The 26,352-nt window shown below is 33.5% G+C and overlaps 1 protein-coding gene across 1 annotated transcript; it reads right to left on the bottom strand.

Moving 5' to 3' along the window:
* Positions 1–18,451: 18,451 nt before the first annotated feature.
* On the bottom strand, positions 18,452–24,889 carry LOC127138574 (putative inactive cadmium/zinc-transporting ATPase HMA3). Its single transcript, XM_051065046.1, has 9 exons — positions 24,524–24,889; positions 23,132–23,389; positions 22,054–22,151; positions 21,692–21,947; positions 21,416–21,553; positions 20,943–21,270; positions 20,643–20,845; positions 20,340–20,545; positions 18,452–20,195 (listed from the first exon to the last, which is right to left on the bottom strand). Exons 1-9 carry the CDS (start codon positions 24,735–24,737, stop codon positions 18,681–18,683), a joined length of 3,216 nt encoding a protein of 1,071 aa, XP_050921003.1. The 5' UTR covers positions 24,738–24,889; the 3' UTR covers positions 18,452–18,680.
* Between the last annotated feature and the right edge of the window lie 1,463 nt (positions 24,890–26,352).

The following is a 26,352-nucleotide window of genomic DNA, read 5'->3' as shown; positions in this document are numbered from 1 at the left end:
CACTTGCATCCTATAGGGTTAACTCCTACAGGAGGCTCTACCAAGGTCCAAACTTGGTTTGTCTACATGGAATCCATTTCAGATTTCATGGCTTCTAGCCACTTCTCAGACTCGGGACCAGTTATGGCCTCTTGGTAGGTCGCAGACTCATCTTGATCCATGAGTAATATATCATCTTGATCAGTTATGAGATATCCATATCTCTCAGGTAGGTGACATATCCTGCTTGACCTACGCTGCTCTTGTTCTACTTGAGCAGGTTGCTCTTCCACAACTACTTGTGTTTCCTGCTCTAATTCCTCCATAGGTGTATCAATGCTTTGTGATTCTTGAATTTCTTCAAGCTCTAGTTTCCTCCCACTGATTCCTTTGGAAATAAAATCCTTTTCTAGGAAAACTCCAGTTCGAGCGATAAACACTTTGCCCTCAGAAGGATTGTAGAAGTAATACCCTCTTGTTTCTTTAGGATACCCCACAAATAAGCATTTGTCAGATTTGGGCTCAAGCTTAGTTGAAATTTGTCGTTTCACATAAACTTCGCAAGCCCAAATCTTCATGTAAGACATATGTGGTTTCTTATCACTCCATATCTCATATGGTGTCTTCTCAACCTTTTTGGATGGAACACGATTAAGTGTGTAAGCTGCTGTCAATAGTGCATGTCCCCAAAAGGAGTTTGGAAGATCGAGTGACTCATAATGGATCGGACCATGTCTAATAGGGTTCGATTTCTTCTCTCAGATACACCATTCCATTGGGGTGTTCCAAGATGAGTAAGTTGGGATAAGATCCCACACTCTGTCAGATGGTCATCAAACTCTAGGCTTAAATACTCACCACCTCGATCTGATCGAAGCGTTTTAATATTCTTACCTAGTTGGTTTTGTACTTCATTCTTGAATTCCTTGAAATTTTCAAAGGACTCTGATTTGTGTTTCATTAAATACACGTAACCATATCTACTGAAATCATCAGTAAATGTGATGAAGTACTGAAAACCTCCTCTGGCCGGTATGTTCAGTGGTCCACATACATCAGTATGTATGAGGGCCAAAAGATCATTAGCTCTTTCACCTTTTCCTGTGAATGGAGACTTTGTCATCTTTCCAATTAAACAAGATCTGCATGTCTCATATGATTCATAATCAAAAGAGTCAAAGAGTCCATCTTTATGGAGTTTGGAAATGCGTTTCTCATTTATGTGACCTAATCGACAATGCCAAAGGTAAGTTGGATTTAATTCATTAGGTTTCATCCTTTTAGTATTAATGTTATAAATAGGTATTCAAGATCAAGGACATATAGTCCATTGTTCATTTGTGCAGTAGCATAGAATATATCATTCAAATAAATTGAGCAACAATTATTCTTTATTATAAATGAAAAACCAAACTTGTCCAAACAAGAAACGAAAATAATATTCTTGCTAATTGCAGGTACATAATAACAGTTCTCTAACTGAATTATTAAACCACTAGGTAAAGTCAATACATAAGTTCCTACGGCTAAAGCAGCAACCTTTGCTCCATTGCCAACTCGTAGGTCAACTTCACCTTTTGCCAAATCTCTACTCCTTTTTAGCCCCTGCACATTGGTACAAATGTGAGAACCGCATCCAGTATCTAATATCCATGATGCAAAAGTAGATAAATTAATTTCAATAACAAAAATACCTGAAGTTAAAGTCTCTACTCCATTCTTCTTATCTTCCAGGTACTTTGGGAAGTTTCTCTTCCAGTGTCCGGTCTTACCGCAATGGAAGCAGGTGCCTTCCTTTGCTATGCCTCCACTAGGCTTCAAAGCAACAACAATGGGTTTGGGTTTGGCAACTTCCTTGCCTTTCCCTTTATCACCCTGCTTGGTGGGTCTTATGTTCTGTCTCTTTCCATTTCCGATCATCAGAATGGACTTCCCTTTTGACTTCAGATTCTGCTCAGCAGTTCTTAAAATGGCTAGCAATTCAGGAAGAGATTTGTCCATATCATTCATATTGAAATTTAGGATAAATTGACTGAATCTATCTGACAACGATTGCAAGATCAAATCAGTCGCAAGTTCCTTTCCGAGGCGAAAACCCAACCTCTCAAGGTTTTCCACATACCCAATCATCTTGAGCACATGGGGACCTACAGGGGCTCCCTCAGCTAACTTGCCTTGAAAAAGGGCTTTTGAAACTTCAAACCTTTCATGCCTTGCTTGCTCTTGATAGATAATCTTCAGGTGTTCGATCATATCTTACGCTGCCATGTTCTCATGTTGCTTTTGCAACTCTGGGTTCATGGTAGCTAGCATGAGACAAACAATTTCATTGGCATCATCGACATGCTTCTTATAAGCATCTCTTTCTTCCTTAGGTGCATAACTAGGAGGTTCCTCTTCAGGAACAGGTTTCTCCAAGACATACAACTTTCTATCATGTTTGAGGATAATCCTCAGATTTCGGTGCCAATCCAGAAAATTTGTCCCAGACAATTTTTCCTTGTCAATGATTGATCGCAAAATGTTGTTAGAGGTGTTTGTTGTCATGGTAATCTACATGAAAATAATGAAAATATAAGTATTAATAACATATTTAATTAGGTCTTTAATTAAATATGCTCCCACTATTTTATTCAAAACAGATGACCCTCACCATTTGATTTGGAAAATCCCGTTGGAAGATTTTCTAGTGGGTCGAGATCCACATTTCACTTTGTTTTAAGTCCGCGTAGGTGGATTACACAAAACTAGGTTATTTAGATAGGAACTCCTTCCAATTGTATCTAATATAACTCTCGAATATTTTAGTTGGGTGAATAACTCCTTATTCCAATCCATCACATGGATCATTTCCAACTCTTGCTTCTAAACATATATAATCTTATTATAATTTGTTTAATTAAGTTTGACCTATTGTTTTAGCAATTGGATATTACAATTATCCCATCGCACCTTAATAATATAGAACATGCACCTCGCGTAGGCGAAACCTACATTATTCCATACTAGTCTTGATGAGTGCTAAAACTTGGAAAGCATAAACTTAATATTTAATTTGAGGGAATTTGCAATTATTCTGATCTCACCAGCTTATTTATCATATAAATCGTCTCTCACATGCATCAACATACATTCACATGCATCAATATACATAATGAAACAGTTATGGCCACTAGCGCAATTGTTCTCCCAAGCCAATGAGAGAACCTAAGCTAACCTAATAACGATCTAAGCTTCTCCAAGCAAGATCTTCAAGGTTGTCCTCCTTTAATATTGAATTCTTCTCTTTCTTCATAACATTACATTACATAAAAGAAACTCGTTTTACATACAAGGGAGTGAGATGAGAAAAGAAGTTACATTAATAGATTAAAAGAGAGACACGACACGTAGGTCATATTTTAAAAAAACCCAAAATAAAATAAAGGAAAACTAAGTCCATAACCGATCACCACAAGACAATAATAATAAACACATTATTATTAATTTTAATTCTTTTAATTAATTAAAACCAAATTAAATTTCGGTGACCAATCACACTACGCAGAGTTAGCCGGGGGTCCGCTGCCCGGTCAGCGGGACAGGGGTTTCGCTAACCGATCAGCGGACGGGGGTCAATGGGGCAGCGCCCCTGGCCAAAATTTTTAATGAACAATTCATTTGAAATCGACATCGTTTTTCGCATCAACACTTGATACTTTAAAGCACAACTCTTGCACAGTCACATTCTTAATCGCATAACTCTTTGACAACACAACCCTTGTGCCTTCATTAACCCTAATGCACCAATTTCAGACCGTCAAACACACCTCGATTGTTGATTCAGTATGATTGATTAACACGTCATTGCTTCACCATACTAATGTCGGATCAAGAAGCAAACGACCATTGATCGCTCAAAGGAAAATAACCATTAAGTGTTTGAATGAACGAAACAGAAACAATATATCATATATACCATATTTTGCATCAGGATTACTTATATCATTTATATAACTTGATCGATCTCAATTGCAGAACCTATGGACGATCGATGTATCGCTGCTTCACCATACTAATGTCGGATTCCGAAGCATAGTCAACATCAATCATCCAAATCATACACACATGACGCCAAATTTAATTACTCGTTTATTCTTTGATTCATTCTATCTTTTAATCATATTAATACAGAAAATACAAAAAATAAACAGCTATCGGATGCATGGTTTCGTAAGTGGCTCTGATACCACTGAAGGAGAAGAGCGATCCATAACTCAGCGGAATTTAAAATTTCTCCTTTAGTGATCCTTATGAATGGGCATGATCAGTGATAGAATCGTTACCTCTTGTGGCGATTGTAACCTTTGATGCAGATCTACGGAGCGATCACGAATGTTGAACGATGACAACGCCTCTACTCAGTCTACACGAGCGAATTCCTTCAATCGCAGTGCTAGCTGCTACGAATGAATGCTTTGAGTGAGAGAGAGAGAGAGAGAAACGAAATTACAACTCCACAAATGCTTCTACACAAGGGTTCTATTTATAGAACCACTTGCGTGGGCTGAGTATGAAAAGATAATTAAAGTTTGTTGTTATATTATGATTCTATTTGGTAATTTTTTATTTCCTAAAAGTACTGGTAATACGGTAAATCTTATGTATTTGTCGTTGTTACGAAACATAAATAAAGTAGGCACATATAGTTAGGGTTCAACTGTTTTGTCCTATCTTAATAGTTCGTTGTATAAAAATGAAAAAAAATGCTTGTACATTTTATTCTTGCGCCTATTTGCTACAAGCACGGGGTTGGTCGAGAATGTCGTCACTCGCCCCGATCAACGAGAAGCCATTCACATTCCCCTACGCAACAAAGTAAGTTTAATTTAAATCTTCTAAGTTGTTATATTTTATACTACAACTGACTATAACTAATATATTTTCAATCTTTTCGATCTAGATGGTCATTTTTGTGGATGAACTACAACATGTGTCCCAAACACGTTGTAGTGGTCTATCACAATCTTTTAGACCACATTGGACTAGACGATGTATTACTACTAAACAAATCTACTTTTGATTTTTTTTCTTTTCAAATTACATATCCTTTAATCATGTTAGTTTCTTATATAGGTTATCTAGAGGTTGTATCTGAGTCTTGACCATCAGGTTAACCACGATGATGTTGTAGTTTGGACAGCAAAAACACCAATCACTCAGTTCACTGCTATGTAGATGCATTAGAGTGGCCGTGTGAAACTGCAGTTTGGCATGCAACAACAAATTCCAGAACCTCTGACGTATTTAGGAGATCGGCATCAACAAAAAGTCGATGGTCAATGGGATTATTCTATTTGGAGAGACTTCGCTAAAGAGATGTGACGTCATTGGAGGAATCGATGTCAACACATCTTAAACGAACCAATAATTCATGGTGCTAGACCAACTCAACATTATATGGACTGATTTAGGTTGGTTACAATGCCACAATTTGTGTCTGAGCCAAGGTATTTGATTGATCCATGCCAATGAGCTTCAACATCATACGCCCAACAATAAATATGCGCCCAACAACCAATCCCACGCCATTAGCAAACCCAAGAACAATGTCAACCCATCCAAACCCAACGACCAACCTCACACCGTCACCATACCATATACACCCAACCACCAAATACCCAACCTCACAACCAATACATGCCACACACACAAACATAAAACTAGGAACCAGAACCATACTACCAACAACCATACGCAGCCACCACATTTGTCTATAGCCTAGATAATTCATACGATTCCGCCTCATCCCACAATAGCCCCCCACCAACGAACACCTAAACATCCCACCGCCACAACATCCATCCATTGTTTGACTTTCTTACACCATTAGAACCATTGCTTAATTTCCAAAATGATTAAATGTCTTAATTCGGACAACCATATCATTCACAAACAACCAAATCACAACGATCCAACTACGACAACATGGGCATCAAACTCAATTACGGCAGCGCCGTTGGGGGCAACCCCCAAACTATTGAGAAGAAATGATGGCAAATTTGTCAAATACCGGAGGACCTTCACACAAACCATCATTGCATCATGTCAACACTCAAAGACCCCAAACACCTTAGGGAAATCATGAAAGACCTCGAAGGCAGGCTAACGCACCAGGATGTGGAACAAGGGGGTGTTTCGATCAGACGAGTCTTTGATTCTCTTATCAATTGTTGTGTATTTTAGCTTTATAACATAATATTATTAATTATTTTTATTTTTATTTTTTATTTCAATTTAATATAGTTACAATTTAATTTAAAAAAAATATATAATCAAAACATGTGCCACATGCAATACCACATGCTCTTAATGTCATAATGCATGCATCAATTGCATTGGCTTGATATGCATGATAACACCATCCCTAGTGACAGCTTAATGCAAGTATCACATGCATGTGTCATACCAAATGACCCATGCTTTAGAGGGATAATTTTTTGTTTGTTTGAAAAGTAGTTATATTAGTAATTTTTTTAAAAAGTGTGTTACTTTGGTATTATTTTTAAAAATAGTGGTTATTTTTTAAAAAATTATCTCGGTTTCATTCTTTTATTTCTTTTATCTGCTTGTTATTTGGTTGTGGATTCTTGTGATGAAGACTTTTTTTTCTTTAGGGTTGGTGGTTTTTATTTTGCCTGTATTGTTTTTTACTTGGTATTTTTTATGCACTTTGTTTTTTTCTTTCTTTTGACTTTAATCTATTTATTAATATATTATTTTATTATTAAATGACAGTGATATTTAATTGTATTTTATTTCAAATATAGATAAGTTGTTGATATTTATAAATCAATAATTTTTTATTTTATATATATATATATATATATATATATATATATATATATATATGAACTTAAATATCATTTCTATAAATATAACTTTTGATACTAAAACTTCTATCATATATATAAAATTAAAATACAGTTAATATAATAAATATTTGTTTGATGAGTCATGGTCTAACTCGAAAATTCACATATTTAAACTAGTTGTGGGTTAAACGAGTTGGTATGTAGATCTTAGTTCATATATCAATTCTAAATAATTTATGGTCGACTCAAAGTCGTAGGAGCATATATCTTGAGGCGACTATACAAATCCAAAGATCTTAATTATAATAAGTTAACAAAATAATTGATTTTAGAAAGGTTGTTTGAGTTAGATGGATTGATGTGTGTCAGCCCATGAAGTTGGGTGATCTAGGTGTCAGTGACCTGCGAATGATCAATTTGGCTCAGTTGGATAAGGTGGAGGTGGCAATTGTTTTCGGGTCACTATTACAAAATACATCTCTGATAACACTAAATTATAACGGTTTGGTAGTTAACTATGGTTAGCTTATTTTGGGACGCGTTTTTTTTATATTTACGAAAAGATATTGCATTATTGTCAAAATAATTAACTGTGATTATACATTCAGAGTTCAAATTCCAACTCCAACAATTTTCTACTTTTTCGTTATAAGAAGTGTTGTCTTTATATATATATATATATATATATATATATATATATATATATATATATATATATATATATATATATATATATATATATATATTAAAATACTTATCGTCATAGTTGGTAATGTCAACCGTTGGGAAAGACATTATATTTCATCAAAGTTTTGAATATCGTCGTATCTCTCACAACAAAATCCTAACACATATTTTCTCTCTTCTTCTTCATTGTTATCTTTTCTATTCTACATTATAGCCCCAATTTTATTCTTCATACATAAATATATTCTTCTTCTTCCTTATTCTCTCATTTTTATGTATGTTGTTGGTATGTTTCACATGATTTTCTTCTTTTTCAAGAGTTTATGGGTTTTTTGTTGTTGTTGTTGTTGATAAATGTGGATAAATGTTAGTTGACATGATTTTCATATTATCTACTTCGGTTTCACATGTTTTGTTATTGGTTGTTGTTGTTGACAAATCTTTTTTCACATTCTCTCTTATTCGTGTATGCTGTTGTTATGTCAATGTTATTGTTATGTATGTTGATAAATTTTTGTTGGATTATAATGTACTGCTAGTTTATGTTAACATGTTATTTTTCATGGTGTTTGTAGGATTACAATTGATTTGTGTTGCTATGAAGAAAAAATACATGAGAGAATGAAACTGAAGTGAAAGATGCAAACTTGTGTGATAGACCTAGAATGACATTCACTCAAATTTAACACAAGTTTGCAGCTTTCTCCTCAGTTTCATTCTCCTTTCATTTTATAAGTTTGCATACTACGGGTGTGGTTCACATTATGGTTTGTCTTAATTTTCAACAATTTTTTTCAATTAAAGGTATGTATGTTATTGATGTTGTTTTGTGTTATTTGTTAATAAATGTGTTTTCATGTCCAACTAGCAAGTGGTTATGGTTCTTTACTTATCACTGATGCATCTAGTTGTGTGAACATGGATCTAAGAGAGTTGCGAACTTGTGGTCAAGTTCATGTTCAGGAACAGTTAGTTATCAAGTTCTCTCAATCTATGTTAATTAATTGATATTTTTGTTAATAAATGTTATTAGTGAGTTTGTTATCATATGTGATTGCTTGTTTCACTAACCCTCATTGTGCTTGCATTCATTTAAATAGATTTTTGAGAAAATAATTAGAAAAATTAAATTATTCTTGAAAATAAACTTAGACGATCCAATGTTTATCGAATTGCATGCATCTTATAATTCATGATTTCCTCTTTAGCCTATAAAATTTGATTCAATGCCAAAACTTCTTCATAACAATGTGTCACACCCTAATTTTGCCTAAATTTTTATTTCATAGTTGAGGTTTTTGTTACATCATCATCATATAATGGCTCTCTCATTTCAAGTATTTGATCTAAGGTCTTGTTGCTTTTGAATACAAGGGTTTGCTTAAGATTAGTTTGTGCATGTTTCAAGTAGGGTTTAACGTAGTGGAGTTTCCTGTGATGTGGGATCACTTGATGGTCATCCATTATTTTGTTGCGTTATTTTTGAACCTCACTTGGTCCATATGGCTAGTGAGTTCCTTTTCATTCAATTTGCTTAAGTTAAAAGGTGGAGGTTTTTCTTCGCTAAGAAACCATGATGATCTTTCTTTTAGGCCTTTTAAAGTGGTTTGAGTTAAAGGGCTATTGAGAGTTTTTGAATCATAACTTCACAAGACTTAGTTCTTATTCCATTAGTCGATCAAAACAACTATGTCACCCTAGTTCAGGTCACCATTTCACTCTCTTTTTCGTTATGTTCATACTACGAACTTGAAGGATAACATGCCTCCAAAATTCAAAGCAAATGCAAAATATGTATGTTTTTAAAGTGAAATGTACATTCAAATATGTTTATCAAATTGTCACAAGTCAAGATGTGCACATAAATTCTACACTAAGGTTATTTGAACAAATAAAGGCAACACCAAGTCCTACATTTGAATCATGAATCACTTGGTGCCATTTCCAAAATTGCATCCTTGAGACTTATATTTTGTGGCTTTCCGAACTTGAGTAATCATGCCTCATAAATTCGGCCTCCTTTATACTTTCTTAGTTCACTCAATAATGCATCCAATACCTGTTACAATATGTCAACAAAGAAGGAGTTAAGTCCATGACAAGCAATACTTACACAAGAGTAGTTGCAACAAGCTAAAAGCATGAACGTTGAAACTTAAACTTTAGCAACCAAAGAAGAGGACACGAGCAAAGAGAAAGAAGGTGAGCCTCACAATCTCTCATACATGGCTTACGGGTTGAAATCCCAGGAAAATGGGAGATTTTAAGCCACCTCATTCTAGACTTAGTCCATCCCATAGAAAATCAGCCGGGGTTTCTCAATCCCTATTCCACAAAACCTCAAACTGATTCAATATACAACTCACCACCACTCCTTAAATTTCCTCAACCTCAAGTCAATTCTCACTCCTTAATATTATAGTTTGTGAAAATAGTTGATATTTAAAATATTTATTACAAAATATGTTTTAATGTTTCATAAAAAATTTCATTATATTTTCTATAAAATCATCTTCAAAATAATTTTAGTGTGAACATATAGTTTTTGAATATGTTTTAAGAAAATACACATTTTTAGTTAATTTTTAAAGGATGTGCTTAGAATATTATATAAAGTTTGTCAAGAAAAATTAAAATTTTTATTTTGATGTTCAATTTTGTTTTTCTTTTATCAATATTTTTAGTTTTAAAAAACCATGGTTAACTAAATTTGTTATGTTTTTAAAAAATAATTGTTAGAATGATGATTTAGCATGGACTAAAAGGTTGAAATTCGGGGGAGTTTTAGAAGGGCTCAAGCTCAGTAAGAGATTAGGGTTGAGGAGAGTGGAAGTTAATGTCGACTCTGGGGTGGTGAAAGCTATTCAGAGAGAGGGTAGCAACAATCCTAGTTGCTTTGCGTTGATTAGAGAAATTAAGAAATTAATAGAAGAGCATGACATTGTTATAATTTCTCACATTTTCAGAGAGATTAATGCTTGTGCTGATGCGTTAGCAAAGATGAGTTATATGGATAAAGAGACTAAGGTTTTCGTCGATATTCCATATGCTCTAGTATATTTATTGGAAGCTGATAAAGCTAGTTTTGCACACCGGTAATGGTGTCTGTGTATTCTTTCTTTTTGGACTTTGACCTTCTTTGTTACTAAAAAAAAGTTGAAATTTTTTATACTGGCAAAGAAAATAATATTTTATAGTTTTATAGTGTCTAAAAATATATTTAATTTAAAATTAATACTTTTAATATTCAAAACAGTTTTTTAAAATACCAATTAAAAATGACTAAATATTTTAAAAGACCAAACTTTAAAGATACTTTTTAAGGATTAAAAATATATTTAGGTATTTTCAAAAATAGCTTTTAACTTATTTTTTTCCTGAATGAAAAGCTCTTGAGGCTTTTCTTACACTTATGTTCACACCACCATGTAACCTAGCATTGATCTTCATCATCATGGTTCATCATGATTAATTTCAACCCTTGGATGTGTTTGGAGGATTTGAACACCGAGACATCCATTGGTTCACCGGTTGTCTTAAGGGTGATAAATTGGCTATTAAAATACTTGAAGAAGAGTATATTATATGGGTCAAATCCTACAAGTTATCGCCTTAAAGAACAATATTATAGGTAGTACATTGTTGACAATGGTTGCCTTGAAGAACAAGTTATCGCCTTTATGGAAGGGTCTCTCAAGATGAGACATAATTTTGTTAGGTAAAAGTTTTTATTAGCTTTCATTCTCAATGTTGGAAAATGTCAGGCCGGTTAGGTTTTCTCCTTCATGGAATCTTGACACGGGATACCCAAAGCTCTTTGCTTGGACAAGAGACTTCAACCCTAATCTTCATAATAACACTTCTTCTTAGGAATGCGTTAGAATGTGTAGTGTTATATTGGTAAAGGACCTATGGAAATGACTATAGGTCGCCCACAAGTGAGGTGGAAAACATGTATCTCCCTCATGGAGGTACCTCACCCCGAAGCTTCCATATCATCAATTCCTATGAAACATGGGGTAAGACGTTTCTACGGAAGAGAGAATCCATAAGCAATAACTGACCCACATCTTCCTTCGAAATAGGGATTCAATGGTCCACCATTATGTTCTGATTTTGAATATACCGTTATGTTCTGATTTTAAATATACCATTATGTTCGTGAGATCGAGTAGATAAATTTTCATTATTTATTTTTCTTAATTTCATAAAAAATTGAGAAAGTTATGACGTTTTTACGTTTTCGTTGTAACCCATTTCTTTCATTTTTATTGCTACAAATTAGTAACCAAATGTGGGGTTGAAGAAGATGAAGTCTCGCCACACACCTTGATTGATCAGCACACCCATGTGGGCTCCCCCTCCTTTGCGCCTAGAGCATTTTTCTAGCTACACCCCCAATTTTCAATCTGTTTTTATCTTTTGTATATATTTTTATTTATTATTTTCTTATTATTGATTTATTTATTTATATTTGTTCTTTTTTTATTTGAGCTTGAGCATTTGCTTGGTTGATGAGATCTTTAACATTTCAAATTATTGATAAATGGTCCCTCGATTGATTCAATCTTCTCTAATTCAATATGTTGATAGATGGTCATTGGACCATATTTTGGACACTTTGAGTTAGTGATAGATCATACCTTAGTGTAACATATGTTTGAGTTTTTTGACTTGTTGATAGATGATCCAAATGTGATTGTTTGATTTTGCTTTCTAACTTCTCCTTCTTTATCTAACTACTAACATTAACCTCTAGTTTATATCAATGTCATTTATATTTTGCAATTTATCTTATGCATTATAACTCTCATCCATCATCACTATCATTTACCTCATGCATTTTACTTATGTCATATGATTTGTCTTCTACTTTGTTATTTCATTTCTTGTTATCTAATCCATGAAAAAGAACAAAAACATGATAAAATGAAAGACAAAAAAGAGTAACATTTGGAGACCTAAAGGACTTTTATGGACCCTTGTATGACCCTTGGACTATTGTGATTGATCTATGCTTGACTTGAAGTTTTATCATTGACTTGTAATCTTTTATTACAAGAATGACATTCATGACACTATCCTAGGGAGACATGTATTGATTCCATTATCCTTTTTGTTTAGCTTAGTCCATTTTGCACACATAAGGCTTTCTCCTTGGCTACCTTACAACGAAACATTTTATTTCTCGCATCATCTCCCTTGTAATTTTCTTGTATCTCTCTCCCCATTTTGGGGTATTTTTGTTTCTTGTTTCCCTTTGTTTGTTGTTGCTTGTTAGCCAACCTTAGGAGCTAGGATCGTCACCATATTTTCATAAGCAATAAACAAACCCTTGGTCCAATGTCAAATTGCATTTTCTCAATAAAATTCAAAATACAATAAAATACAATTAGAATTTGCGCGCCACGAGCCTTAAGTGGTGGAGAAGGAGTAAGGATGGAGCTTTCCTACCCTCATTATGAATATTTTGGACACAAGACGATTGGCTTGGTAGTCTTAAATATTCACCTCTATCCATAGTCTTTAGTGCAATTTTAATAAAAAACAATCTCTTTTCAAATCCCTAAAAACAACATCAACTCATCAAACTCTTTTTTGCGCCTTAGGGAATCATTCCCAAAACCTTTTTTCAAGGTAAAATCAACCAACACACATTTATTTTCTACTATGAACTGTGGAGCTCTGATTCCTCATTTTACAATGAGGATACGTAGGCACGAGGGTCCCAATCCTTTGCGAGCACACTAATAAAAAAACCTCCCTTTTTTGTACCCGTTAGCAAGTAACCCTTAGATGACGACACTCATTCAAGCGTAGACAACCTAGATGGTTCCTTTCGGGTACGCGGATGTGAGGGATGCTAATACCTTCCCCTTGCATAACCGACTTCTGAACCCGAATTCGGTTGCGAGACCATTTTTTTCACCTTTGGGGTTTTATTGATATTTTTCCGCTCCTCTTGGAATAAATAAAATCCGGTGGCAACTCTGTGTCATTTTTCGCGTAGCGACAACTAAAATAAAAAACATTAGTGTACAAAATTGTTCTCTAAGAAACAATGCATTGTTATCATTAAAACTAAAGGCTAGATGCAGAATCAAATCTTGTTCTTACAATCTCCCCCTTTTTTATGATGAAAAAACCATGTATTTTGATGAACAATTTTTACTTGGTTTAATCACATAAAAAATATTACAATGAGGTTTGTAAGCTCCCCCTGAATTTTATAAAGTTAAAAGTTGTTTTTCAGCTTAGAATATCAGATTTAGGTTTGCAAGCTCCCCCTGAATTTAAGACTTAAAATAATCTTAACACATATAAAAATATCAATCAACATGAAAGAAATAACTTCCCATAAGGAAAAAGTCTGGTTGTTACTATCTTCCCATAAGGAAGAAGCCTGGTTGTAATGGTTGAAGTAACTTCCCAGAATACAACAACTTGGGTACATAAGTATTTCATTCAGAATCCTTGCTTGAGTGTCACAAAGTATGGATATCAATGTCGTCACAGAACTTGAATATCTGATTGTTATCAGAACTTGAATATATCTAGTTCAAAGCTTGTACACGCCTGGTTCAAAGTTTGTATACTCCTGGTTCAACCCTGACCATTTGAACTTAGCTCAGAACAAGGATATGTATGGTTAACTACAAACTACCTAGTTAACTATTCAGAACATAAGCCTAATTCTTAAATATAAGCTTGGTTCCTGTGAACTTGATTCATCTTGCTAGGTTAATTCCTTAGAATCTGAAACACTTGGTTAACATGATGAAAAATTTCAAAGTTCTCAGAATCACCAATGTCAGGACATATAAAGACATGTTTGGGTTTCAGAATGGAATTAGATATATCAAAATCATAGTCATTATTTCTCCCCCTTTGTCATCATTAAAAAATATAAAGAGACAAAGTAAACACCAAACTAATTTTCATTTCATGATTGTAAATTAATCAGTACAAAACAAAAATGAAAAGATAAAAAACTTAGAAACTAACAATTTGAAAAATAAGGGTTTCTAAGAAGGCAGTTTGGCTAAGATGGCTTCCAACATTCCTTCAATCTTTGAATTTATCCTAGCGTGAGCCTTAATAATCTCATCCTTTCTCTGAAGACCGTGTTCTCAACCTTGATCTCTTCTAAAGTCTTCACTAACATAGAAGGCGTAGGGCCCGAGTCTTAAGCAATCATTACTTCCTTTGATCCAGAAGTGGATCCAAAATGAACGGGGAGCAGAAAAGTTGCATGAGCCTTATGAAGCAAAGATTCCACTATACCAGAGAGTCTGGTGTGGAAGTCCCTTTGTGCAAATAATTCATCCAAGGGAGTTGGGAGGATGTTATTTTTAGGGTAGTTTGGGTGGAATATTGGAGGGGCTTTCTAATTGGTATGGTTAGGGTGAATGAAGTAGGTGTGTAAAAGTCAGAGTCAGAAGGGTGACTTTTTGTATCAGAGGGTTTGATAGTGGGAACAGTTACAGAAGTGGTACATGCATTTAAGGTAGGTGTGGTGGTTGTGATGGTAGTTGATTCAGTAACAATTGGTATGAGTTTATATATTATGATAAAGATTGATAGTATATGGGTGATGATTGCTTCAAAAATGCTAGAGGATCTAGGAGGAAGGGGTGGTTATGGTTCCACAAGGAATATATGGTGGTGGAGAAGGTTGTGGAGGAATATTTGAAATAGAAATAACATAACGAGTAGAAAAAAGGGAGTCTCAGTCATATGCGACTTACCATGATTCCTAGAAGGAGTCACTTCAGAAGACCTAACAGTCTCAGAACAGATAGGCTCTACTTCTGGCCTCATTGTGTCTCTTAGAATGCTGAGTCCAAAAGTCCTAGCAACTTTGGTGGGAGCACTGGAGGGTCCAGAAGGTCCTTCATTAGAAGGTATAGTCTTCCTTTTCCTTATCAGAGAGTGCATATCAACGAGGTGATCTGAAAGTTCAACATAGGATAACACATCCTGTGGACAACCCTTTGCTATACAGTCTTTATTGTAATGTTCTAAAACCTCCTTAGATTCTTCCTTTGAGAAGAGAGGATAATCATCCACTCAAATCCTTCTAGAACCAATAGTAGACCTGTCTAGAAGTTCTGAAGGGTCAACAACGTTTGTAATTAAGGACATGTTCTTCGGAGTATGTCCATTGAAATTATTCCGAATAATAAAATCAGCTTCCTTGGTCATTCCTGCAGCCATAAGCTTCTGCACCATTTTGCTTTCAAACAAGATGTCAGAAATCAACCTACCCAAAGGTATCTAATTTCTCATCTTAACAACTCCATTCCTTGTTTCCTTAATAATTTCCCTAAAATATTTGAAAAGAATTAAGCACAGATTTATTTTGTCACCAATTGACAGACAATACAACATGTACTTTTGATCAGTGTTAATGTAGTCTTGAGAGTTTGATGAAGGTCTAGGATGAATGCATCCAAGAATGATCTTAAACCATATTATAAGATTGTCATGTAGAATCTTAGGATTGGAAAAAGGCTTTCCATTCTTAAAGATGACTTTTGCAATATCTTCCATCTTACTCTTTTTGGTAAGCATACCAAAACATCGCCTTCAAAACCATCATGACCCAGAAGAGTAGCAATAGATTTCTCAGAAATGGAGATCTTATGACCCAATACATATGACATCACTTGAAGATTCTTAGCTTCAACAAAAATCTAGAATTGCTTAACTAACTCTTCGTAAATTGGTCCTTTAGACGTTCAAAGTAACCTAACATCCTTGAAATCTCAAGTTTCCAAACAGATCATATCCATTTGCTTCGAGGTTATCAAAGTCCGCCAAAAATTCACATAAAACGTTTAACTTTTCAGTTGGAGTAGACAACGTGAGTTCTTGAAGTCCTTCAAGTACTTGTTCTTGTTGTTGACGTTGTTGCTGTTCTTGAATTTGTTGAGCAAATTGTTGTGAAGATGCCACTGTAGATGAAGAAAAGGGTTTTAGGGTTTACTGAAAGTTTCTTATGCTCAAAGAGAGAAAGTGTAGGTTGTGATAGTAACGAAAGTGCGTGAAGTGGATTTAAATAGACGTTTTTTTGCAATCATGACAAAAATAAAGAAAACATCAAAAATATGATAAAGGGGGTAAAGCATGAAATATTTTACCTAATCTCAAGATTTATTCACCCAACGTGACACATCATCAGATCATAAACAATTCAATTTTCTAAGACAGTTGTCTTAAGACTGCTCCACTAATCGAGACTGATTGACAACTATTTAATGAAAAACTGTTAAGTATCCATAAATCGGATTTGTTTAACCAAACAAACTCTGACTGGAAACATATGAACTTATGAAAGCTTCTCACTTCATAAGACTCACACGTTCTGAACAACCAACAAATCTCAGAGTCTCATTTTTCAATTCTGAGAGATTAACATTCTACGAAAAACATCTTTTCCATTCTGGACATAAGTCCATTTTCAAAATTTTCAGACTGAAAACAAATCTATCTTCAGCAAGAGGTTTTGTAAAGATATCAATCAATTGATGGTTTGTATCAATAAATTTTAGATTTAAAATTCTTTTCTGAACATAGTGACATATTTAAAACTCCAGACGGTCAAATGACTCAAGAAATACTCTTAATAGTGACAACTTCTCTACATACATGTAAACAATATCTAAACCATTCAAAACTGCAAGCAAGTGCAAATAACTCATAAGATTTTATTGTTAAAGTAATGATAAATATAGCAAAAATGGTGACTAATCACACAACGCTATTTTTCACTTAAACCGAGCAATGATTGATAAAAGAGGGATAACACAACAAAGCTCTCACCATATAGATCAAAAGCAATGACTTTAAGGGCAACTTTTCTAAACCTGTCAAAGAGCCAAATAATTACATTTCAGAGATAAAAAAAGTCAATCTCACCGTGAAACAGGTGGTCTATCATAGACAGGAAAGTTGGGGATGTTAATTCAAAATAAATTAGACAGATATCTGCATCTCACATTGATAGATACACAAACTATTATAATTGCCCTACTATATAAGGGGGAGGACACCATTTCTTAAATAATTAAAATTCAAATCGGATTCACTTCATCTTACTCTCATATTGATTTAGCCTCTTCAGACAGAAACAGACTCAAAGCCAAGCTTGTAGATGCTCTAGCCCCCACTACAAATTATTTATTTGTAAATAATATTCTTATATATTAATTTTATAAAGAAACTAAATTCATTGTGTGAAATTCATAATACAAAGATATATATTAAAAATATTACAATATATAGAATATATCTCAATTAAGTGCACTTAAAGTTTTAAACAATTTTTTTAGAATACAAACATTTAATACCTTAAAATTTTTTGTTAAATGATGTAAATTTTTTATATTTTTAATTATAATCTTAATACTATATTTTAATTTAAATTGCCCCACAATAAAATATTTTTGGGTTCAGATCATCCCGTCTTACACCGTCTCAGACCCTAAGTCCACCATATATGAGTGTAACCCTCTTTGTTATAAACTACAATTTAAATATGCAAATCATATCTAATAAATATCAATTTTGTTAAGTTGAGCTTCATCACAAATTCAATGTGAGACCTCACTTATGTTCACTTCATCTACCAACAATCTTCTCTTACCTGTCTTCCAACAAAAAAATAATAGTTTCTGTTACTTGTTTTCCAAAGTATCTTGCCATGCAAGTTTATTTCTTTGAAAAACTAGGTTTGCAATGGTGGGTACCTATAATGTTTTCAAAAACAATCCCATAAGAGACTGTCCTTGACGTAGATAAAAGCACACGTTGGTACTGTATCTCTGGTGTCTGTGCTTCATAGAATAGTCCTACGAATAATAGTAATATACATTCAATATATGTTCATACATAATTAGAAGTACGAGAAACAGAAAAACTATCTTGAATTCACCCCACAATGGTCACTGTTTTTTTCAATCTTGTGTTCATTTCAACCAACTCTAAAAACATATATACAAGAGTTGTAGCAAGATTAAGATTTTGCTTATATAATGTAGCCCAGTTACAGTTCTTATTACTTCCATATATTAAGATAATCTGCTAAACATAAATTTGCAGAAACAACTTTTTTTTTCCTTCTGACTCTGTTGCTTGTGCTGGTTGAGTCAGCTGCACCTATTCTGTAACAATTTCTGATAAACCTACAAAATTACCAATCCTTGAATGTCCATGCTTGCCACAGCATTCCCTCATGTAGCTCTTGCAACATCCACCAACTACTCTCTTGTCCAAGCTAATACAAGCATGTGCAATTGAGGTTTCGATCGATTCCTTTGAACAACCTTCATTATAGCAACATGAACTCACTTCTTTCTCAATTGAACCGTCACAGCCCCCACACTCAACAGGCGAGTTCTCGCATGTTTTGGAGCAGTCTTTGCAGGAATCCTTTTCTTTTTCTGCCAAACTTGAACAACCTTGCTTTGATGCTGTTTCGTCATGTTCTTCGATGATATCGATGGATATCTCACTCGTCCCATGCTTCTTAAGATCAGAATGACAACCTGATTTCTGATGCTGAATGTCGTGAATGGTTCCATGGTCTTGCAGATTTTCACAACCATGGTTCGAGTGACAGTGCTCAGTTAATTGTTGGCTTTGTTTTTTATCACATGGATTGAGATGGCAGGGAGAACTATGTGTAGTGCTATCATGAGTAACCATGCCAATGTTTTGGTTGTGGCAGTGTTTTGTCCCTTGAGAGTTATGTCCGTGACTTTTTACCGAAGCTTTTCCGATATCTCTGGCATTTAGATTCATGTTGTGTGAATCTGAACAACACTTGTTTTCAATATCATGCTTCTGTACTTCATCTTGACTCTTGTCACATCTTCCATGATGACAGTGATCTGATTCATGCAACCCATCACTTCCCTTACATTGATCGTGATTCTCCGTGTTTTTGAGATGGTGAACACTTCCACTTAAACTTGGATTTGAATGGCAGGGTGGACTTTTCGAGGAACATGACTTAGCGACATGCTTTTGGGGCTCAGCCTTGTCTGAGCAACAATGCTTATGGCCATGATGTTGATGCTGATGCTGATGTTCATGCTCATGCTGATGGTGATGGTGATGTTGTTGCTGATGTTCATGCTCATGTTGATGGTGATGGTGATGATGAGAGGAACATTCGTTAGTGTCGCCGCATCCATTTTTGTGGACATGATGTTGAGTGGACGATTTACAACTTTTTCCTCCATGCTTGTGTCGTCTTGGCAGAAGTAGCATGCTGTTTAAGATGACCAACAGACATGTCCCAACATCGGCAAGAACTGCTGCCCAAACAATCGGGTGACCAGCAATAGCCAAACCAAGAATCGCAAGCTTAGTAACGACTGATAAGATAATATTTTCTATCACTTTCCTTCGAGATTTTCTGGCGAGCTTAATGGCTTCTGGTATTTTCCTAAGGTCATTCGACATAAGAATGATATCGCCGGTCTCACTTGCCAGTGCAGAACCTGAAATCCCCATTGAGATTCCAATATCAGCCGAAGCTAATGCAGGCGCGTCATTTAAACCATCTCCAAGCATCGCTGTTGGACCTTCCTTTTTAAATTCAGAGATGATTTTTACTTTTCCTTCTGGCAAAAGTTCTGCATGGACTAACTCCAAAGCTCCACCTAACTGTAAGTAAAATCACTTTTGTCATAAGTATTTTGCAACCGCATTTAGCCGTCTTATCAAGTTTCGCAGCATAAATGCAACCTCAATGTAGAACCAAAAGCTCATATTATATTCATTAGGGATTAAGAATATGACATCACATACCTGCTCCTGTGCTTGCATTGCAGCTGATTGGCTATCTCCGGTGAGCATAGCGGTTTTGATTCCCAACAACTTCAGCTGCCTTATTGCCTCCTGAACCCCTGACCGGCAAGTATCAGATAACGAGAAAATTCCAACCGGGGTTGGTCCTGAGTATATGTAGCCAACAGTCTTTCCTCCATCGACTTCATCTTCTAACGTCGGAACTACTGCATAAAATCAATACAACGGACATTTAACTCAGTTTCAAAAAATAATGTTACATTGTATACCATTTTCAAATGGCCTCAAACAGAGGTCTTTCACCTGATTTAGATCCTGCTCTTGTAGCGATTTTTTCATTTCCAATGTAGAGAACTTTCTCATCAATTTTTCCAAAGATTCCTTCTCCAGGAAAGTTTTCAAATTCTGTCACCTTTTCCGGATTTGGTTCGATGGAGAGAGACCTTCCGTGATCAACAATTGCTTCCGCCAATGGGTGGCTTGACTTGCTCTCAATGCTCGACACCCTGAAAAAAGTCATGTTTGTTAACCTCTCATTTTTTTAATCTTAAGATTTAACCATTTTCAACGAAAGTTGTAGACGAAAATAAAGGTCATCCTCACCAGTAAAGCAATGTGTTCAAATCAATGTCATCTGTGAGAGATTGAAAATTCGTCACCGCAAATTCACCTTTTGTTATGGTCCCCGTTTTGTCAAAAGCCATGATCTTAATTTTCGCCAGCATTTCAAGCGATTGACCCCCTTTGATCAGGAGACCGGATGTAGCAGCTGCCGTATAAGCGCAAAAAGTCGCAACCGGTGTTGAAAGGATAAGTGCACAAGGACACGCACTTACTAAAACAACCAGCGCAAAGTGAAGCCAGTATTTCTCGTTATGCACTTTTAACAGAAGCGGAACCACTGCTACAAGTGTCGATATGATTACAACAGCTGAAAATATTACCACCAAAACTATAAGGCCATTGAAAACGAATTCAGACAAGAAAGCATCGACGGAAAATATCGTAAATTTAAACCATAGCGAGAACTATGAAAATTGTTAGAATGTTTAAACATACAGAAAGTTTTGACTAACCTGGTGTATAAAACTTCGCAAACTTGTCAATCAACCTCTGCGTGCTGGTTTTGCTGTTCTGGGCCTCTTCCACAAGCTTTGCCATTTTCGCAACCACGCAGTCTTCGGATAACGCAGTGGTCATGACACTAATATAACCTTTTAAACCGATAAAAAACTAGATTAACTTACGTAAATCACTCTAACAAATAAATTAAATGAAAAAGAAAAAATCAAACTTTCTTTTCTTCTTTTTTTGTATATCTTCTCTTATGCCAATGGAGGCTAAGAATTTACCATTTAAGTTAATCGTGCCCGACCATACAGTTGAGTCTTTCAGTTTAGCGACAGGAAACGATTCACCTGTCAATGTTTTTTCATCGACTTCACAGTTACCGTCTATAACAACTCCGTCGATAGGTATAGTCTCCCCAGCTTTAACAGCTAACACCGTGTTGACTTTCACCTCGTCAACATCGACAACCTCTCCGGTTTCTGCTATCACCGCCTTTTGAGGAGCAATGCTCATCAACGAGGACATAACTGCATTCGCCTGTTTCATGTTCAGATTGTTTCTAGTTAGTGCACATAAATCGCTACGATCATTGTCCATAATCGTGATGATTGATGAATTGTAAAACATGAAAAATAATAAAGACCTTGTGGCTAGCTCTTGACTCTAACCAGTCTGCAATAGAGAAGAGGAAAACAATGGTTCCAGCTTCCAAATAGTCTCTCATAGCAATTGTCGCAATAACTGTCAAATTAAAAACATATTCAATATCTAATATTAACAAACTAAATACTAATATTATCTCGTTAAGACAACTCAGTTGATAGTTATGCAGAGATATCAGATGCGGAGCGCGGATTCAAAAACCTCTGCATCTGATATCTATACATAACTACTAATTGAATTGGCTTAACGAAACTACTTGGTAGTAATTTATTCTCTTTGTATGGGAGTGTGATAGTGATTAGGCCAAAGTTGGCTTAAGACACAAGTCAGACGAATGAGTTGTAACCTAACTTGAGTTAGGCATATGAAGATAAAATGTTTTTAAAAGTTATTTTATTAGTTATCCACTTTTTTACTAAAATTTAATTTTTTATATTATATAAGAAAAAAATTGGACTTAATTTATTTTCTAAGAAAAATATTTTTTGTATTTTTTTAAAAAAGATTGTTGATTTATAAATATTAAGAATCTGTTTACAAATGATGAGAAATACATATAAATACTTCTGTCTAGAATTGAATTATACTCATAAAAAAAATAAGTCTTTGAAAAAATATACTTCAATGATAATACTTTTTTACGGTATTTAATTTTTTTAAAGAATATTTATGTTATTTTAGACCAAATTCTAAATTATTATTTCATTTTCTATTCTCTTTATGTACTTCCTATTTTCTTTTCTTTCCTGTCTATTTATTTCATTGACCAAACAAAGTATAAAGAAATAGTACTATTAACTAATTTGTTCCATTATACCTTTTTAGAAGACTAAAACAATATTTTTATTTTTTTCAAAGACTAAATTAAATTTTGCAGTTTTTGCACAAACATATATATATTTTCTTATTATATCATTTGTTATTTATTAATATATTTAATTTCCCTTCTTTTAAAAAAAATACTTTTAGTCAAAATACATTGTTTATTTAATAAATCCAATTTTTTATTTATAATAAACTTTTATTAAAAATTGAAAAGGAAATGAAATAAAAATGACCTGCAATGATGACGAGAATATTGATGTCAACTCTTATATTCCTAATGGAGACAAAAGCTTTCAAGATGATAGGAACAACACCAGCAGCAACAGCTCCAAGAGCAAGATATTGGAATGGTGGGTACACAAATTTCAGAAATGAAAGTGCAAGCAACAAACCAGAAGCCATTGAGTAAACACTTGGCCATGTCTTTTTGTGCTTTTCATCTCCATATACTCTAATGTTAGCCTCTAGTCTTGCTTGATTCAATGCCTTCACTGTCCCCACACAAACACACATTACTTAATCAATACATTTTCTCATATCTTTTCACCACTTTTTTCATACCGTATTTATCTTTTCTAACTCCTTTTTCAATAATGAGATAAAAAGATAAAGCCCATCATAACAACTTTATAACTTTATTCATAGGACATTAGAGATTAGAGAATGCACATACACCAATAATACGTGTAGTGTGCTATAATAAAGAAGATGCGCCAATAGGTCTGACTATGTATATAAAAGAATGTATGTGTCAGACTAATTAATACATCATCTTTTTTATGCAACATTGATGTGCATGCGTCAGTGTGTCTGTGATGTATATGTGTAAAGCGCTAATACCATGTTTTTATTTGGAATTTATTTTATTTTAAATATGGGTATTTTAGTATATTATTGAGAAAAAAAATTATTGTTGTGATAATAAAATTGATTTTTTTTTATTATTGTGGAAAAAATTCCATAAGTTATCTTTTTAATATATTTAAATTAATTTTAGTAAAGAGCATTGGTGGTATATGATTCTAGAATAAGAATATTTGTGGGTGCATTATTTGATGAACCTTTATCCTTGTTAGTTTCCATGTGATAAAGATAGAGAAGAGAGCATTTCCTTTCCGTTTGTTCATTCATTGTTCACATTAATAAGAACACTAGAAGTTAAATTTATTAAAATATGAATACTTTTATAGAAACATTATCCCTGAAGAAATCAGAAATACACATATTTGAGATAAACACGTTTCTTTTTCATAGTGCATAAAAAAAGTAAAGATGGCAAAAGCCATACTTTTGTGTCCTAACATTTTGCATCACCAAAATAATTTATTCAGGAAAATAGTTTAATAATTATATGAAAAAAGAATTAATTGATTATTAAGAGTAAAAATTGTGAATGTGAGGTGAGGTTAGGTAATAGTGCTGGCTAGCACCTTTGGCTTCAAGCATGGCAGTAATGTGGTCCAATTCATAGTTATTAAAAAATAGTAATCCAATGTTAGCATTTAAACAACCCAAAAAAACAAAAGATGAGATTAATTTTGATTCTTAAAAAAAACAAATATCATGTGATAAACATAGGTTTTGGATGTTTGTAAATTGATTGAAGAGAGTGAAAATAAAATTACCAATTTGAAGTTGGGAAATGAGAAGAGTGTCGTGGACAACTATGACTGTTCGTGAAGGTACGATGACGGAAACCTGTTTGATTCCTTCGAGTGGTTTGAGGATGTTCTCAATGAGAGGTACCTCTGAAGAACAACATAAACCAACAACATCAAAGTATGTTTTATGCAACTTTTCACCTCCCATGTTGTTGTTCTTTTCCTCCTCGGAAGACATAACTAGTAGTTTAGAGAGAGAAATTTAGAGAGAGAGAGAGAGAAGGTGGTAGGATGAATGAATAGAAGAGAGGTTGGGAAGTTTAAGTAGGGAAATTGTGAGTGGGTGGGGTATAAAAAGGGAAAGAAAGAATAAAAGATGCAGTTTGATTTGAGATCTTGGTATGATAGGACCAATCTTATTACATTAGTATTATTAATAGTATTAACAAACCGTGCACGAATTTCTGTCCAACTTTTTTTGTTTTTAATTTCTAGAGAGAATACTATTTTGTGTTTTTCTTGTAGCCACTCGACCATACACGTGACTAATGGAATCCACCTCTGAATCCACATTTTATTTCTTCTTTCAAAAATTATTGCTAATTTATAAATATTAACAATTCATTTAGAGTAAAATAAATAAATGACTAAACTCAATTCTAACTAATTATACCGATTTAAGAATGTTCAATTGATCTATTCTATATTCATGCGATTAATATTAATCTATCAAACGAATATTTGTGAATTTTGAAATATTAGTGAATATATATAAACATTCATAAATACTCTTATTTAAACAATTTTTTATAATGTATAATTGACTAAATTTTTTTATCTTCTAGAAAGACATATAAAAATAACTTAAAATTTAAAACAAAATAATAATAATATTAATAAAGTAAATCACATTTTATTCGTCTTTTACTACATAATTATATTAAGATTCAACAAAATAATAATAATAATAATAATAAATTTATATTCAACAAAAATAAAAATAACAATAATAATAGTTTTAAATTCAATAAAATATTATCTAAATAATTTAAAAAATTATTAATGAATATAAATATCTCCGAATACATGTATCATCAAATTTATATTCGTATCATGAATTATTAGGTGGTTAAACACCCATTAGATTTTTCTATGAATATCCAATAAACTATTGAACTCGTATCCGTGATCGATTTTATCTGTGCATATTTATAAATATAAATTTTTTTCTATCCCTACACCCATTTAATTCAACAAATACATTAGAGTTTGAGTTACATTATTGAATTTTTTTATTAATTTAATTATTTATTAAAAACTAATATTTCTTCTATTAATTAATTAAAAAAATCATTTTTTACTAATTATTTATCCCATGTTTTTCTTTTACATAACAATATATTTTGTTTTACTTTTATTAAATCTGAGTATTTAATAAAATGAAATTCAAGTTCTTTTGATATTGTTACTCTTCAAACTATTGTGAAGACTCTCGTCAAGGACAATAATTAAATTAATTTTGATATTATTACTTTCAAACTATTGTTTCAATTGGCTACTACATAATTTTTATTTTAGTTATTAGTTTTAACATATATCTTCCTTTTTTCTTTTTATTTTTCAAGTATACATTAGTTATTATTATCATTTGAGTATTTTAGTTTCTCTATCATTATTTTTTAAAATTTAATTTGAGAATGCAACTTTTACAATTTTCTAATAATCAAATGTTTTTTTTAATAAGGGCAGTATATTAAAAAGAAGAAGAAACACAAAAGAGAAAAAAAAAAGAGAAAGAGAGAGGGGCTAGGCCAAAGAACAATCCAAACTTTTTATTTATAACAAAATCACTT

The sequence above is a fragment of the Lathyrus oleraceus genome, chromosome 4 (genome assembly GCF_024323335.1).
Source record: "Lathyrus oleraceus cultivar Zhongwan6 chromosome 4, CAAS_Psat_ZW6_1.0, whole genome shotgun sequence".
Classification (NCBI taxonomy): domain Eukaryota; kingdom Viridiplantae; phylum Streptophyta; class Magnoliopsida; order Fabales; family Fabaceae; genus Lathyrus; species Lathyrus oleraceus.
Note: the sequence above shows the minus strand (reverse complement) of the source record. Positions and strands in the feature narration are given on the sequence as shown.